Here is an 18760-nt window from a genome sequence, read left to right on the forward strand (position 1 = left end):
CCAGGGTGGCAGTGATGAAGTACTCTTGACAATTTGAGCAATGTTGATAGAAGCTATTGTTGAGGCACATAGACCATTTGCTATCTGATAGACCCAGGAGAAAGTGAGGACTGTAGATGCTGGAGATCAGAGTCAAAAGGTGTGGTGCTGGAAAAGCACAGCAGGCAAGCAGCATCCGAGGAGTAGGAGAGTAGACGTTTCGAGCATTAGCGTTTTATCAGGAATCAGGATAGACCTAGTCAAGGCTGAATCTGACGGAATTGGTTTCATTTATGAATCAGGATTACCTCCAGATTTGTTGAGTTTAGAGGTAACCTAAATTAGCCAGAAGGACTTCTGACACAAGGCACATACTTATTTAATACTGACTGATATATTGTAATTCAGACGTAGCACTGTATTTAATGTACAAAACCATTAAAACTTTGTGAATTATGCACTGTTAGCATAGAACCACCTGTATTGCAGGTTGTAGGTTGATTACGTTAGTGATAGAAATTTCCATGTGATGACTGAAAAAACGCGATAGTAGCTGAAGTAAGAAATGCCCAAGTCTCATTGGGATCATCAATAATCTGAGAATTCTTGGCTCCATTTTCCTGCTTTTTCCCAATAACCCTAGATTCTCTGTAGCCAAGAGCATGAGAGTTAAGGACACCTTGTCAGAACCTGAAACGAACTGGAATGGGACTGGAGAAATTCACTGTAATGGGTCTGGTGTTTACCAATGAGATATGTAGGCCGAAGAAAGCAGTTTTGCTGAGGGAGTGTGAACAGCTGATGTCTAAATCTCAAAAAAAAACACAGAGGGTCATGGTAGAGGGTTGTTGTTCAGACTAGAGGCCTGTGACTAATGGTGTGCCTCAAGGATTGGTGCTGGGTGCACTGTTGTATCATTTATAGAAATTATTTGAATCACAACATTGGAGACATGGTTAGTAAATTTGCAGATGACACCAAAATTGGTGATATTGTGGACACTGAAGACAATTATTGAAGAGTACAATGTAATCTTGATCAATTGGAGCAATGGGCTGAGGAATGGTAGATGGAGTTTAATTCAGATAAATGAAAGGTGTTGTATTTTGGTAAGACAAACCAGGGTAGGGCCTGTGGAGACAAACTGTGAGACTTAGAGGTGTTGGTACATATTTTTTGAACATGGTGTCAGAGATAGACAGGGTGGTGAAGAAGGTGTTTTTATGCTTGCCTTCATTGGTTAGAGTATTGAGTACAGGAGTTGGGATGTCATGTTTCAGCTGTACAAGACATTGATAAGGCTATATACGGAGTACTGTGTGTAATTCTGGTTGCCCTGCTTTAAGAAGGATGTGATTAACTCAAAAAAGATTTCCAAGGATGTTACTGGGACTGAAGGGTTTGAGTTATAAAGAGAGGCAGGATAGGCTGGGACTTTTTTCCCAGGTGTATAAGAGGCTGAAGGTGACCTTGTAGAGGTTTATAAAATCATGAGTGGCATACATAGGGTGAATAGGCAAGGTTTTTCCCCCAGGATAGGGGAGTCCAAAACTAGAGGGCATAGGTTTAAGATGAGTGGGGAACATTTTCAAACAGAGGGTGGTATGAAGTGGTAGATGCGGGTACAATTACAATATTAAAAGATATTTGGACAGGTACACAGATTGGAAAGCTTTAGAGGAATATGGGCCAAACAAATGCAAATGGGACTAGTTTGAAAACCTGGTCGGCTTGGATGAGTTGGACTAAAGAGCCTGCTTATGTGCCTTATAACTCTGTCATATAAGACTGTTAGTACCCGAAAGGTTAAGGACATCTCGACTGACATCATAAAAAGTAATCTGTCCATCAGATTATAAATACTGGGAGGAGCGAAGAGTTCTTTCTGTTCTATGAGTTCTTTAGGTGTTCAACAAAAGGTGCCTAGTGTTTCAGTAATTGTCCTTGGTGTGAACAAAAATAGTAACGAATAATTTAGATTAAGCTGAGCCTGATTCTTGTATCTCAGATATAATGTAACTGGTTACAAGTAATATGCAGTAAACCTGTTTATTGTTCATCAGAATTGAGCCTGCCTTCTGCTGAGGAGTACATGTGGGTATCCTTCCCAACATGAGTGGCTTAGATTGATGAGAAAGTGAGGACTGCAGATGCTGGAGATCAGAGCTGAAAATGTGTTGCTGGAAAAGCACAGCAGTCTAGTTTTGACCTGCTGCACTTTTGCCTTAGATTGATGCCAACAAGAAAGATTGTGTCACCAATCTACCTGAAACGTCTTAGATGATTCTGGAGGAATCCAATGACACAATCTCTGGATTACTACTTGAGGTGTGAGCTAACTGATATTGGGTGAATAAGACAATAGTGTTGAATGCATAACTGAACATTGTGTGGCAGAAGTGGGTTGTGACTAAGGAATCAGCTGCTACTGGCACTGGGGTGGTGAGAACTGTACCATTGGAACGGCCTTCAACTGACCTACACTCGGGCCAATTTACAGTGAATTGTACAGCTAAGATGAATTGTACACTCATCTTAAACCTATGCCCTCTAGTTTTGGACTCCCCTATCCTGGGGGAAAAACCTTGCCTATTCACCCTATGTATGCCACTCATGATTTTATAAACCTCTACAAGGTCACCTTCAGCCTCTTATACACCTGGGAAAAAAAGTCCCAGCCTATCCTGCCTCTCTTTATAACTCAAACCCTCCAGTCCCAGTAACAATTAAAGAATTGGGAAAAGTTTCATGTGAAAGGATGTTGGAAAGTTAATGAGAAAAGGCAAGGCAATAGTGCGGGCTAGCAATTCAGACAATACTTAGAATCACAGAAGTGGTAAAATATGAATTATCCATTTTCAACTTCAGTCATCTAGTTTTAATATCAGAGACTTTCATGAAATAAAAAGCAATTTTTAAAATGAAGAAGCATAGACCTAAAATGGCCAAAGTGATCAGCTGACTACACACTGGGGCAATCAGGGAAAACGAGAATTTATGAAATAACCTGAACTGAAATTAAAATGTTATCTACAAGCCAGTCATCCAGTTAGGCACCACAGAACTCATGTTGCCTGTTTTAAAATATAGTTGTCCAGTAATGTGCTCCTTAATTACCTACGGTCGCCTGCAACTATTCAGCTTGAGCTGCACAATAGAGCAGCAGAAAGGCCAAAATAAACTCTGATGGTAACAGTCTTTCCCCCTCTCGAAATTGAAACAACTGTTAATATTTTGTCTGGCCATAACCAATTTATTTTCATTAAGGTAAATACATTTTTAAAAACTATAATAATTGGACATAATAAAACTGTAAACTTTGTGATTTTTGATATAATTTTTCCTGGTTTATCAAGAGTGCTGGTTCATAAGTTGCCAGTTAAAACAAAGTTTGCTGTATTTCTATAGCCATGGCACTTTGTTCTAAAAGGTTTTTGAAACTTAGCTGTCGAGTAATTGATTAATTTTTGGTTCACTAAAAGGCTTTATTTGTGGCCCAACTTGGTATATAATGGGGCCTCAAAGGCTTTTCTAATGTGCTGTGGAATTTTTTTTAAGCCTGGAGGAGGCGCTGTTGCACACTCAACTTCAGGTTTTTTTACACACCTCTGAAGATTTTGAAATAGGATAGCTGTATAGAGCAGTCCTGAGAAGGGAGTGATGGATTTAACTGAATTTGATTAGTTTGGAATGATAAATTAGTGTTAATCTCAGTTCAGAAGTGGTTACCTAAACTGAGTGCAGTGAACCTCAGATTCCTTTTGGAGCTATCACAATTCCAGTTTAAAAATTGAAGTCCCAAGTGACATATAACTGCCAAGGTGTTAGATATAGGGATACCAGTATGAATATTTATGAATGGTGTTATTCTACCAGGGGTGTTTTAGGTAACATAGCAAACCAGCTTTGTTTCTTTTCAATTTATAAAGGAGTGTTTTACAATTAATGTGATGATATTTTTACTGTGTTTTAAAATCTTTGTATTTGCATTGTAAATAAATAGTTAGGATTATTTAATTTCATAATTCTTTTTGGAATTTTATTTGTACACAGTATGCAGAAATGTGCGCTTATGGTTCAGCAAGAGATGATTTGTATAAAACCAAAACAAATAAAATTATAATCTATCAAGACAGGTTCTATCTGGGATCTGACATCAGCTGGAATTATGACAGGTTCTGAGCTAGGAATGGTATTCAGGCACCTCAGCTGCCAAACTACACTGACCATCAATAAACCACTGGTATGGTGCTACTGATCTTCTAAAATTTATAGGTGGGAAATTGTGAGCATGTATTCCTGGAAATTTCCAATATTTAAATCATTCGGCAAGGTCTTTTCAATTATGTAAGCTCTCAAAATTGGCTATATGTTAAAGGTGCCTCTGTGTCTGTGGTAAAACTGTATTTGTTTTTTAAAAAATGACATGAAGGATTGTTTTAGTACTGCAGCACCAAGCTACAGTCATACAAGATGATTGGATCCAATCTTTGTTTCACTAAGTTGCAAGCTGCAGTCGCTGTTGAGCATGACCACAGTCATGACCACAAATCCTGCTCCGTGGTGTGGGGGAAATCTATGAGAAAAGTCAGTTCAATATTGCTGCAAATGCTGCATTACCTGAGGCTGCAGCTGATTTAAATGACAGTACTGCCTACTTGAAAATTATCTGAAAAACTCTTAGGGGATAAATCTGAGTGTGTGTACAATTCAATGGATAAAATAAGCATTAGGAGATGGAAATTATTTTGGGTCCATTTACAAGCTCAGACTCAATGTTGTATGAGCAGCATACACCCAAGCACTTCCCTAATGATTGTGAAAAGATTTTTTTTAAATGAATCTCTTGGCATAGGTTTGGTCCTACCTTAATGGATTTCAGGGCAGGATGTCTAAAGCCAGTAGTCCCCATGAACTTATCAGAAGACTAGTTTCTGGTCCTACCAATTGCAGCAATGAATTTAGGGAAGAGACTTCCTGTGTGTGATTTTACTGTACTCAGGATAATTATGCATTCTTCCCACCTCCCGTCTATAAAGATTAAACGTAAATATGGTGTACTGCTTTTGGCTTTAAAGCCGCAGGTTCAGTTTCACTCAATGAATGGGTGAGGTGATGAATGTCTGCCTATGTTGAATAATCTCAGCATTTTTCAGTGTGCCAGCATGAATTGGATGTTAATCAGTGAGGTGAAAGGAACTGTCTGCCTTATTGGTTGAAAGAAAATAAATAAAAAGAGATTAGTGGTTACTGACAGATTGGCTCCTCCCTCTATGTGTAACCCAGCCCCTCTCTTACTGCCAAAGACTATTTTTGGCTGCCTTCCTATCTCGCTTCGAACATGCACAATTAATAGAAGTAGGCAGAGAGAAGCTCTGCACTGTAAAGAAAAATGAAACTAGAGGTACTTGTTGCTTTCTCTAAAGATCATTACCTGTAGTTGTGTATCGCAACCTGGAATTATAGCACACTCGTCTTCAATGAAAGTTTTCGTAAGATGGCAGGAAAACGTTGGTGATATTAAGTTTCACCAAATGATATTCATATCTTGATGGAACTGTCCTGGTGCAGACATGAGTGAGTGGTTTCTTATGGATTATTGAAGCTCTGAACTGAAGAACAACAGGGGGATCAGAGGATCTAAACCCACTTTGACATGGCTGACTTGGATCCTGCCAATGGATTAGACAAGCACCCTGAAATTGAACTGTTTGTTAAGGTAATGCTGTCTAAGCTAGGTCCTTCATCATGCAAGGCAGAGGGATTTTATTTAGAGTTACAGGTCTGTTCATAGAATGAGCATGAAGACCCTATACAATGATATTTCAAAATGGTGTACTGTCATATTTGTAGTTTAAACACACTGAAGTTTGCAATAAGCTTTTTATGATCACCTGTTTTTGTAATATTTGTACAACAGGTGTGTCCATTGAAACGTTGGTTTGAGCTGCTCACGAGTGACTACTGGAAAAGATAGTGATGTCATACAGTAAATACTCATCAAAAACAATAGTTCCATTTCACAATCAGTTATAAACTTATAAACACAACAGAACATAATGCCATCTCTCCTAATAAAAGGAATATCCATCAAGCTTCTATCATGTTACATAAATTAGTCTCGTTTATCCTGCTGGCTCAAAATTAAAACTGGGATATTTTCAGTGGCTAAATAACAATGTATTTCATTATATGTTTACCCAGTTCTCTCATTTAATTAATTGGAAAGTAGTATTGCCAAATAAGTAGCCCACTGAGCATAAAGATCCAAAGTTTAATTTCTATTTTTAACTGTTAACAGATCTCCATCAAAGTGAATGAAATAGACCAAATTTTTCTCCATGTTAATTCATTGTGCAGTGGCAACAGTAAAATCTGTTAGTAGCTGAACTGTATCAGTTAGGTAGTAGAATTCAAAATGTACTGAGACTGCTTGAGACTGTACCTAGACACAGCTTGTACTTATTTTAATCAACTTCTTTGGATTTGTTATAACACAGCTCCAGATCAGAGATTTGAACCAGGATATATTGGTTCAGAGGAAGAGACATTGCCCTGCATTACAACTTGTAAATTAAAAAAAAAATTTTTTAATCAACTTGTTTAGAGATGTTGTTACACACCCATGGAACAGGTGATGCTTGAACCCGCCGCTCCCAACTCAAAGGTAGAGATACTACCACTATACAAGAAGTGCCTCACTCCAGTCACATAAGTGGTATTTAAGCTGTTCAGTGGTTTGGTCCCATGTGTTTGACTAATTATGTCCATGAAGAAATATGTAGAAAACGAAACTGCAACACTTTAAACAGAGTGATGTCAAACAGTGAATAATAAACAAAATGTTAATCTGGACTATTCAGACTACAGGTGGTAGGGATTGAAATGCAAATTCAGGACTGATGTCAGGAGGCCTTCCTTCGGACAAAGATTTTGCAGTAGAGATCTGGTCTCTGGGTAGAGTAGTAGAGGTGCAATTAACCTTTAGAATCAATCCACAACCAGTTAGTAGCAGGCACAGAGGAACTGTAATTCCTTGGAATCTGCACCGTCTGAATAAGAGGGGCAAAATACCCAGAAAACGGAAAAAAAATTTAATTCCAATGAGGAGAAAAAAACAATCTCTTCATTAGTCTGCCTGAGCTCTATTTGTTGAGATAAATATAACCACGTTTTCAAAGCTGCAACTTCAGACTACATATGAAATAAAAATGTAGCTCTGCAGCTTAGCAATAGGTTGCATAATTCTGTGAGAAGCAAAAGCAAGTTGAATGGACTTGAAAATCTACTTTGTATCTGTGTACCTATGAACTGAAATTTTCCATCCAAGTGACATCAACCTGAATGAAGTGTCAGGAAAATTTTCAGGGAGCATCCTACACACCAAGGACAATACTGTGGGGCAGCACAGTGCAGAGGCAGCACAGCAGCTCAGTGGTTGTCCCAGTGTCTGAGGTCCCGGTTTGTTTCCACCCTCCAGTGACTGTCTGTGTGGAGTTTGCACATTCTTCCCACATCTGCGGTGGTTTCCTCCAGGGGTTCTGGTTTCCTCCCACAGTCCAAACTTGTGTAGGCTAGGTGGGCTAGCTGTAGGAAATGCAAGGGTACAGGGATAAGGTGGGGGGAGGGGAAGTGGGACTGGGAGAGATGCTCTTCAGATGTTTGGTGTGGACTCGATAGGCTGAAATCTCCAATCAGGGCCAGTTAGAAATTTAGCCTATTAGAATTAGAAATAATGCCTACTGTGCATTATTTTAGAAGTCCCTGGCTGCCACATGTCTGTTGAGTGCAAAGTCCAGACCCTTGTGTGGAATTAAAATGGTTGACAGGCATTATGGCAGTGATGTTTGGCCTTTGATTTGTGAAAACCCTTGAAAATGTCAACATTTCAATTGATTCTCTGTGATAAATTCCAGAAGATTAGTTCAGCTACCAAAGCAACAACATAAAGATAATACCAGTTATTGGTTTTTATTAATGGATTTTATTTTTGGGGTGGCATGGTGGCTCAGTCATTAGCACTGCTGCCTCACAATGCCAGGGACCTGGATTTGATTCCAGCCATGTGTGACTGTCTGTTGTAGAGCTTGCACATTTCTCCCTGCATGTGTGTGGGTTTCCTCTGGTTTCCTCCCACAGGACAAAGATGTACAGGATAGGTGGATTGGCCATGGAAATACACAATTACAAGGAAAGGGTAGAGGGGTGGGTCTGGGTGATCTGCTCTTCAGAGGATCAGTCTGGAATCGATGGGCTGAATGGCCTGTTCCCACTCTGCAGGGATTCTATGATTTATAAAACAACAAATGAAAAAAATTTGAAGTCTTGAGGAATTCACTACAAACCCTTTGCACATCCCAAGAGTGCCAACCACTAAATTCTGGTTTGCTTTTAATGAACCAGATCATTACACTGCACCATGCACAGTTCAGTGTTACATTTTACAAGCTGGTTTTTCCAGGGTCCATCCCTCTTTATATATTCTTGTGAATAAGTGTAAGCCATCTAGAGTGTGAAATTCTGAAAGCATGTCAAACACTAACGGGTGTGAAGTTTGAGTAAAACTTTCAAATTTGCTGAAGTCCACCCTAAATATGTAAGCCAGATAATAACCAATTATAATACATTTGCACTGCTGAAGGAGGCCACTCAGCCCATTGAGTCTACATCAAAGAGCATCTCATCCAGACTCAGCCCCCTACCATATCCTGTAACCCCACATTTAGCCAATAGAAATAAAAGTTGTTATTGAACTCAATTAAAAAACAAAGAACTGCTGATGCTGGAAGTCAGAAACAAGATCAGAAATTGCTGGAAAAACTCAGGTCTGGCAGCATCTGTTAACTTTTATTTCAAAAATATACTTTATTCATAAAAATCTTTATATACATACACAGTCACTTAAGCAGTTCAGTTCTGCACAGTAGCATATGAAGAAACAAAACAAACAACGGAGTTTGACTGTATCCAGCAAACAAGCCCATTTCTTACTTCTACAAGTCTATATTTACATACATTTGAGGCATTGGGAGGGTCCAATAACTGAATGGACCCGATTTAACTTCAGCAGAAAGATCTTTAGGTGGTGATCTTTCCAACTGCACCTTGGTAGCAGCTACTCCAGACTTAGTGCATCCCTCATCACATGATCCTAGACTTTGGAATATGCCAGTCTACAAAATATGTTGAGGTCAACTTGTTTTTGAAAAAAGTTGCTTTTGAAGACCATAAAGTTTTGGGTAGACCAAAGAGTCTCCTTCACTGAGTTGATAGTCCTTCTTACGCAGTCGATGTTTAGTTTGGTGTGCATCCTGGAGAATAGACCTTTTATAGAAGAGTCCTGCATCACAAATCTACTCAGGATGAACCTTGACAAAAACGTCTGCACCTCTCTCCAGATTTCCTTTGCAAAGGCACATTCCCAAAGGAGATGTGGAGATGGTGACAGTCTCAAATCGCTGCCGTCACCCTCCCATCTTGGTGATGCCAAGAGTCTGGGCATTTGTGAAGGACCTCACAGGTAGTGCCCTACTCCTCACTACCCGAGCAATGTCTTGGTGCTTGTTGGAAAGTTCTGTTGATGAGGCATTCTGCAAAATGACTAACAGTTTGCTCAGGGAACAACCCGACAGAAACCAGACTCTCCTTTTTCCTGCAGGGTCTTATGGATACGACGTGCTGACCACTTCCTAATGGACTTGGAGTCAAAGGTGTTTCTCTTTGCAAATTTCTCATTAAGGAGAATGACGAACTGATTAATCAGATATTGCACCTGAGAGCATTGTATTGCACCAGAACAGCAAATAGCTCAAAAGTGGACAGTGGGGATTGCATACCTAATTATCCTTTTGAATGAATGAACTGACTGTCAGATGACTTCCACCTTGGAAGAAGAAATGACAGGGGAGCTGTTTGTTCAGGCAAGTTAAGTGGGGGGAAGCTGTCTGTGCTTCTTCATAAATACACCAGTCAAATGTTGCGCTCTACATTTACTGCTGTGCATCAACAACACAGTTTGATTTATTTAAACAGTGTACATTCCATGTGTGCATATTAGCCCCTCTGGTAACATCAAGGCAGTGTATAATCATGGATGACCTGTTAAAATTCAGAAAATCAGCTTGAGATTCATCCATTTGGATTATGGAGTTAGCTGGCCTGAGGTTAAGAGAAAGCACATCATATTTTGCGCAGCACTAAAGAAAGTCCTTTGCAATCTGAATCTGGATAGAGCAACATTGGGAATATGTATGAGAGGTTATGATCTGGCTGTAACACCAATGGAGACCATTCACCATGGCAATGTGTGTTTCAGCATGTCCAAGGCACTTGGAATGCCATAAAAATAAAGGGTGCTTGAACTGTATATACAACATGTACACCTAAGTAGATTCTCAATGTCAGTTCAAATAAAAAGGCCTTCCTATAATATTATTGCAACAAGTAAACACCAGTTCAAATCACAAAGTGAGACATGCACAGAAAGAAAACATAGGTGCCCATTGAATAAAAGCATATCACAACTCTCTTGCTTGATGGCATTTGCTTTGCAACCTTGGCTCACAATGTTGGTAAACTGGCTGGTGGCTCTAGATCACATAAAATTATAGAGATATACAGCATGGAAACAGAACCTTCAATCCAACTCGTCCATACCCGTTAGATATTCTAAATTAAATCGAGTTCCATTTGCCAGCACTTGACCCATGTCCTTCTAAACCTTTTCTATTCATGTACCCATCCAGATGCCTTTTATCTGTTGTAATTGTACCAGGCTCCGCCACTTCCTCTGGCAATTCATGCCATACATGCAGCACCCTATGTGTGAAAAAGTTGCCCCTTACATTTTTTTTAAATCCTTCCCCTCTCACCCTAAACCTATGCCCTCTAGTTCAGGACTCCCCCTACCCAGGGAAAAGACCGTGTCTATTTACACCAACCTTGCCCCTCATGATTTTATAAACCTCTATAAAGCACCTATCAGCCTCCAAAACTGGCAACATCCTTGCAAATCTTTTCTGAACCCTTTCAAGTTTCACAACATCCTTCCACAATATTCCAAAAGTGGCCTAACCAACATCCAGTACAGCTGCAATATGACCTCTCAACTCCTATACTCAATACTTTAACCAATACAGGAAAGCATACCAAATGCCGCCTTCACTATCCTATCTACCTGAGACTCCATGTTCAAGGAACTATGAACCTGCACTCCAAGGTCTCTTTGTTCTTCAACACTCCCCAGAACCTTACCATTAAGTGTATAAGTTCTCCTCAGACTTATCTTTTCAAAATGCAGCATCTCACATTTATCTAAATTAAACTCCATCTGCCACTCCTCAGCCCATTGATCCATCTGATCAAGGTCCCGTTGTACTCTGCAGTAACCTCTTCATTGTCCACTACACCACCAATTTTGGTGTCATCTGCAAACTTAGTATTCTCAAAAGATTATTAACTATGCCTTTTATATGTGTACCTTGCCTTTAAGGACTACAGGTGCTGTGTAAGTATAATGTTGTGATTCTCCCTCGCAGTAGGCCTGCAAATTGCATGCTGTGATACCAGTTCATTTGATGTAATTCCATTTCATAACTTGTAATATGTTTTACTGTAATGAATAAGCTATCCTATGGAGTTGATCAATCCTTGACAAGCAATTGATTATTAGATCATTATCATTAATATGACAGTACTCTGAACTAAACAATTATTTGAGCTATGCATGGTCAGTTTGTGTTTTAGCAATGGCAGCTGAAAATGAATTGCTGGAAAAGCGCAGCAGGTCAGGCAGCATCCAAGGAACAGGAGAATCGACGTTTCGGGCATAAGCCCTTCTTCAGGAATGGCAGTATGGTGTGCTATGGTCACTTTATTGGATCTTGCATTGCGTAGGTTCACATGTCAAGAATAATAATTTGAGTACCACAGGCACTATTGGGTCGGTGTCTCCAATAGACAATACTGTTTTTAGTACATGGTCATGGATACTCCATATTTATCCAAATTCAGTGTTTCATCCAGTTTGTTTATAGAGTTAATTGGCCCAAGAATAACAGAAAGCACATTATAGTTAAATTGAGCAGGAGATTAGTACAATGCACTGAGCAATTAATTTTTGAAATAAAACTTTTTTAAAAATTGAACTAATGTTTAGTAAGGTAGAAATTAATTTATTTCCCAGGTCCCATGTAGAATTTGAGCAATGTATTTATAAAGAGGTTGCTGCAGTTGGTGTTGTCCACTAGCATTTGTCTAAATATAGCTTAAACCTATAAATATCACCCTTGCAATGAAACTAAAGATATGGGTTGGCTGAAATATTTTCCTGTGTTAGTGTGAATCATGCGTTGATCACGAAGAAAGTTATTCCCTTTTCAAAACTGTTGAAGTATCTATATTCTAAAGCTCCATTTGCATTAATCTAAAATTGTTGCTGATTCAAAATGTGGGTACTAGTAGTGTTCAGTTTTGTTCTTTCTTCCTGGCTTTAAAAAAAAGGTGCTTGTGCGTCCAGTTTCACTGAAATAATGACTATATCAGATACAAAAGAACAAACATAAAACTTAATTGACAATCCTTTCTTCAGACTAACCTCTGTGATTCTGGGCTATATAAAGTTGAGCATTTACTTCCACAATTTATTTCTAAACTAAGTGTGAAAATAATTCACTGCAAAACACAACAGCAGTGCCAGGAAGGCAATGCCAAAATGTAGGAAATACTGTACTTTTACGATGCAGGGTTACTCACTTCAATACAAGATGAAATAGAGACTGAATTAGCTTCACAGTCCAACATTCTGAAGGTATGTAGCAATCTTCATTGGCATACGGCTGTCAGTGACAATAGAATCTGCAAGGGTGGATGAAACTCCAGTTAGTAATTTGAAACACCAGTGTTTGGATCAAATGTCAATAGTGAAGAGAAAATGCATTGGAGTAGATTCAATTCTGAATTTTCACTGCCACTTTGAACATCATAGATACAATGAGTGAAATAGTTTTTTAAAACATTTCTCCTAAGTTTTTTTGATGCACAACATTTTGTCACAGATTTTCCTTCCTGCATGTCTTCCTTGTCTTGGCAGAGTTGAGAGATAGCTAGAAACCTTATGATACTGTATCAGCTGACACCCAATAGCAGGGAACTTTCCAGAAGGTTTGCTTCACATGGTCCAAATATATATCAGTAATGCTACTCACTAATGGCATGATGCTGAGATGAGCTGAGTGCATCCATCACTAGTTTATCAGTAATGTTTCTGAAAACAACTTTGCAAATATACCTGGTGACGTAAGCTAGGAAAGCTGGTCATTTTAAAAAGGTATTCAACCACCTTCTATTTGAGAAACACTAAGCTCAATCATGATTTGCTGTTGTTAGAAGTAAAATGTCGAAATATTTAAACATGTTGGTGTGATAGCTAATCATTACCAATGTCAGCAGCAATGTTCTCTTTCATAGTCAGAACTATGTCAATGATGACAGAGACAGAAAATCAAGGTAATGAAAGCTAAATGTGAGATTGTACAATAACAAGGAATCCAACTGAGAAGGAAACAGTAAGGGCTGCAGATGCTGGAAGTCAGAGTCGATAGACGTGAAGCTGCAAGATCACAACAAATCAGGCAGCATCTAAGGGGCTGGAAAATCAATATTTTGACCTGAAACCTTTCTTCAGGACTTGGGTGGGTGTGGGGGAGGGGGAGGGGGGGGGTGGAAGGGAAACCAGAAGTATACAGAGGGAGGGGGAGTTGTACTGGGGAAGGTAGACCAGATGGTGATAGGTAGATGCAGGTAGGGGGTCATTGCAATTGGTCAGTGGGAAGGGTAGAGCGGATAGGTGAGTAGGAATATGGACAAGTTAGGATAGGTCAGGATGGCAATGAGGAGGGGTGGGACTAGACATGGGATAAGACTGGGGAGGAGGGACTTTGAAGTCAATTTTGAGGCCATGGGGCTGTAAGCTTCCTAGGTGAAACATAAGGTGTTGTTCCTCCAGTTTCTGTTTGGTCTCACTTTGACAGTGGAGGAGGCCAAAGATGGTCCTGTCGCTGGGGACATTAAAGTGAATGCCTGTCAGAGGGTCAGGTTGGTTGATGCATGCAGAGCATAGATGCTCTGCAAACCGGTTCCCAAGACAGCATTTGGTCTCCCTGATATAGCGGAGACCACATCGGGCGCAATGGATGCAATAGGTGAGGTTGGATGATGTAAGATGAATCTGTCATATCTGGAAGGATTGTTTAGGGCCTTGGACATAGATGTGGGGGCACCTGTTGCACCTCTTGCAGTTGCAGAGAAAGGTACTGGGTGTGGTGGAGAAGTTGATGGGGAGTGTAGAGTTAACCAGGGAGTCATGGCATGATTGGTCCCTGGAGAAAGCAGACAGGAGTGGGGGAGGAAATATCTTTTCGGTGATGGGGTCTGATTGTAGATACAGAAATGTTGGAGGATGATGCATTGGATTCGGATGTTGGTGGGGTGGTATGTAGGGACTAAGGGGACTGTATCCTTGTTGGGGGGGAGGCAGTTTGAGGGCAGAGGTGCGGGAAATAGAGGAGATGCAGTTGAGGGCATGTTAATTACCAAGGAGCAGAAAATATGGTAGCGAGTTTTGAGAAGATTTCTAGCTCAGGTTGAGATTCTGGATGTAGGTTTGCTCGCTGAGCTGGAAGGCTCATTTTCAGATGTTTCGTCACCCTCCTCCCCAGCCTTATCCCATGTCTAGTCCCACCCCTCCTCATCGCCATCCTGACCTATCCTAACCTGTCCATATTCCTACTCACCTATCCGCTCTACCCTTCCCACTGACCAATTGCAATGACCCCCTACCTGCGTCTATCTATCACCATCTGGTCTACCTTCCCCAGCACAACTCCCCCTCCCTCTATATACTTCTGGGTTCCCCCCCCCCCCCAACCTGGAGAAAGGTTTCAGGTCAAAATATTGACTTTCCAGCCCCTTGGATGCTGCCTGATTTGTTGTGATCTTGCAGCTTCACGTCTATCGACTCTGATTTCCAGCATCTGCAGCCCTTACTGTTTCCTTCTCAGTTGGATTCCTTGTTATTGTACAATCTCACATTTAGCTTTCATAACCTTGATTTTCTGTCTTGGTAACATCATACTAGGTAACATCATCTTTGAGCCTCCGGTTGAAGCATTGCTGATTTCTATTTATATGTTTGGGTTTCTTTGGGTTGGTGATGTCATTTCCTGTTCTTTTTCTCAGGGGTTGGTAAATCAGATCCAAGTCAATGTGTTTGTTGATAGAGTTCTGATTTATTAGGATAGAGTCCCCTTAGTCCTCACATACCATGGCACTAACCTCCAATCCAATGCATCATTCTCCGTGATTTCCACCACCTACAACCAGACCCCACCACCAAAACGATACTGCCTTCCCCATCCCTGTCTGATTTCCGCAGGGACCATTCACTCTGTGACTCCCTCATCAATTCTACACTCCCCACCAACTTCTCCACCACACCCAGTACCTTTCCCTGCAACCGCAAGAGATGCAACACCTCCCCCCACACCTCCCCTCTCACCTCTGTCCAAGGCCACAAACAATCCTTCCAGTTCTGACAGAGATTAACCTGTACATCATCCAACCTCACCTGTTGCATCTGTTGCTCCTGATGCGGCCTCCTCTATATTGGGGAGACCAAACGCAGTCATGCGAACCGGTTTGTGGAGCATCTGTGCTCTGCACACATTAACCAACCCAACCCTCCAGTTGCCAATTACTTTAATTCCCCTTCCCATTCCCCCAGCGACATGACCATCCTTGGCCTCCTCCACTGTCAAAGAGAGCCTAATGGAAACTGATGAACAACACTTTTTATATTCCACCTGGGAAGCTTGTAGCCCAATGGCCTCAAAATCGACTTCACCAGCTTCAAAGTCCCACCTCCCCCAGCCTTATCCCATGTCTAGTCCCATCCCTCTTCATTGCCAACCCGACCTGTCCATCTTCCACTATCCGCTCCACCTTTCCCACTGACCAATCACAATAATCCCCCCGACCTGCATCCACCCATCATCATCCCACCTCTCCTTTCCCCAGCCCCACCCCCACCCCTCTATATACTTCTGGGCTCCCTCCTCCTCCCTAGTCCTGATGAAGGGGTTTGACCCGAAATGTTGACTTTCCTGCTCCTTGGATGCTGTGCTCTTCTAGCTTCACATTTATCAATCCTGCTGTGAAGCCCTGTTTTTCAGTATTGTCAATTCAGTTAAGGTTTCAGAGTATTTGATTTAGAACAAGGATGGCTATTTTAATGGGAAATGTGAAATTTAGCAAGTTTGGTTGTCTAACTTGGATCCAGTGCATCAAAAAACAGGGGTGGAGTAAGAAGTATCTTTTGGTGGCGGGGTCTGATTGTCGGTGGCGGAAATGTCGGAGGATGATGCATTGGATTCGGAGGTTGGTGCTGTGGTATGTGAGGACTAAGGGACTGTATTCTTGTTGGGAGGAGGGGGTTTGAAGGCAGAAGTGCAGGAGATGGCGAAGATGAGGGATTCCTTAGTTACTGTGGAAGGGAAACGACAGTTCCTAAAGTAGGAGAATATCTGGGTGTCCTTGTGTTTCAAAGTATAGTTCTAGTGACAAATTATGCTTATTGTTTTTATTTGTTGCTTGGATATTAGTGTCACTGGCTAGGTCAATATTTAGCCAATTTTTATTCCCATCCCTAATTGCTCTTGAAAAGGTGATGGTGAGTTACCTTTTTAAACGCTGCCCTTGAAGCAAGGGCATGTGGAGACAGGCAACAAACTCTGGTCAACCATCGATGCCCACATTCCAAGAGTGAACAAAAAACATCCTTGTGGTGTTGGTACACCCACAGTGTTACTTGGAAGGGGGTTTACAACCTTTACCCTCTAACAGTGAAGGCACAGCAATTATAGTTAAGAATTAGGGTGGTATTTGTTTGGAGAGGTACTTCTCATTGATGGTACTGTTGCATCTGTTGTGTTTGTCCTCCTAGATGGGAGAGGTCACATGCTTGGAAGGTGCTGCCAGGTATCTTGGTGAGGTACTGCGGTGCATCTTATAGATACTGCCACTATATAGGTGGTGAAGGGTGTTTTCATTTATGTTGCAAGGTGAGGTACTAATCCAGCAGGCTGCTTTATTCTTAATTGTGTTGAGCTTCTTGCATGTTAGAACTGCACCCTTCCAGGCAAATGGAGAGTATTCCACCATGCTCCTGACTCTCTCTTGTAGGTGGTGGAGAAGCTTTGGTGATTCAGGATGAAATTTACACTGTAAAGACTATCCCATCTCTGACCTGTTTCCCTTTTGAATAAATAATTTCAGGAAAGGGGGCATGGAAAAGGAATTGAGTGTAAATTGATCAGATTCAAGAAGAGATAGACAAGCATTGAAATTTTAAGTAGAATGATCTTTGTGGAATAGTCCATAGCCTACCTTGAAATCAAATAGAGCACAAAGATTGCAAACATTGATAAGAATACAGAGAACATCGTAGGGGATCCCAAAACTATTTGGATTGGTCTTGTCATTGTTAACTGAGAACAGGTTGTTGAATAGCTAATCTGAGAATAGAGAAATAATGAAAGGTTGAGAGAAGATGCAAAGTGATTGTGTTATACTTATGCAAGGAAACCCTCTGTCTTCAATTGACTTGACCTAAGAGGAGCATGAGGAAACAGGACATGGATGAATCCATACAGGGTTAACAAGGTAATTGTTAAAGAGTGGAAGGAGATGTTACTGCTAGAGATATTCTGGCTATGATCAGATGGGCAAGAGTGGAACCAAGTAGGAGCAGTTCAGTTGAGTTGTATAACGAGGATGGTGCAGTGAATTGAAGTGAGTAAGAATTTAATTTGTTCACTGCATCAAGATTTTAGGGTAACAACCAGTGTCTTTAGTGCTGATCTGCTCATCCTAAATATATTTGTGAATTCTGCACACATCAGGAGGCATTATTTAACATTGTGGGAAATGGGCTTAATATTTGATTAAAATTGGATTGTTTTTCCAATGCACATGGCAATCTTCCTGCATGGATGTGGAGCTGGAGTCATTGTTGATGCAGATTGATGTGTGGAAACGAAGTATGTTTCTGGCAGGGGCCTGAAAGATCCTCAAGGGCCCTTGTCAAGAGGTCCAATGATCTCAAAAGACTGGTCAGCATCAGAGAAATACTTTTTTGTTTGGCATTTTGAACCTTCCACTGTCTCAGAGCTCAAATCACCACATCCCTATCCATCACCCAGCAGTACCTCTGGCACTTGGGACACTGGCCTAACACTTCACCCTCACACAATGACGAATGCTGCCAATTTCATCTCCACATTGCTGCTATGTTTACTTGCACTTTTTAAAATTCACTTGTGGGAAATGGCATTATTGGCTCGCTGGCCTTTCTTGCTCATTCACAGTTGCCCTGGAGAAGGTAGTGGTGAACTGCCTTCTTGAACCATTGCAGTCCATGTGCTATAGGTAGACTCAATGTCCTTGAGGAGGGAATTCCAGAATTTTGACCCAGTGACAGTGAAGCATTGCCAAGTCAGGGTGATGAGTAACTTGGGAGTGGAACTTGCAGGTGGTGGTGTTTCGAAATATCTTTTTAGATGGAAGGGGTCATGGGTTTGGAATATGTTGTCCAAGAAGCATTGGTGAATTTCTGCAGTGCATCTTGTAGATAGTACACACTTATAATTGAGGGAGGAGGGAGTGTATATGATGTCAATCAAGCAGGCTGCTATGTCCTGGATGGTGTCAAGTGTTTTAACTGTTG

The 18760-nt window shown here is 40.9% G+C and overlaps 1 protein-coding gene across 2 annotated transcripts in view; it reads left to right on the forward strand.

The window, feature by feature from the left end:
- The window catches only part of LOC140463269 (chloride intracellular channel protein 5-like), a 122028-nt gene that overhangs the window by 56610 nt on the left and 46658 nt on the right, over window positions 1–18760 (forward strand). The window contains exon 1 of one of the 2 annotated variants that reach the window (XM_072557033.1): window positions 5326–5698. The exons of the other annotated variant lie outside the window; for it this stretch is intronic. Coding sequence (XP_072413134.1) covers window positions 5636–5698 — 63 coding nt within the window. The 5' untranslated portion in view covers window positions 5326–5635. Of the gene's footprint in view, window positions 1–5325; window positions 5699–18760 lie in introns of those variants that run through there. 2 annotated transcript variants of the gene reach the window in all.

The sequence above is a fragment of the Chiloscyllium punctatum genome, chromosome 3 (genome assembly GCF_047496795.1).
Source record: "Chiloscyllium punctatum isolate Juve2018m chromosome 3, sChiPun1.3, whole genome shotgun sequence".
NCBI lineage: Eukaryota > Metazoa > Chordata > Chondrichthyes > Orectolobiformes > Hemiscylliidae > Chiloscyllium > Chiloscyllium punctatum.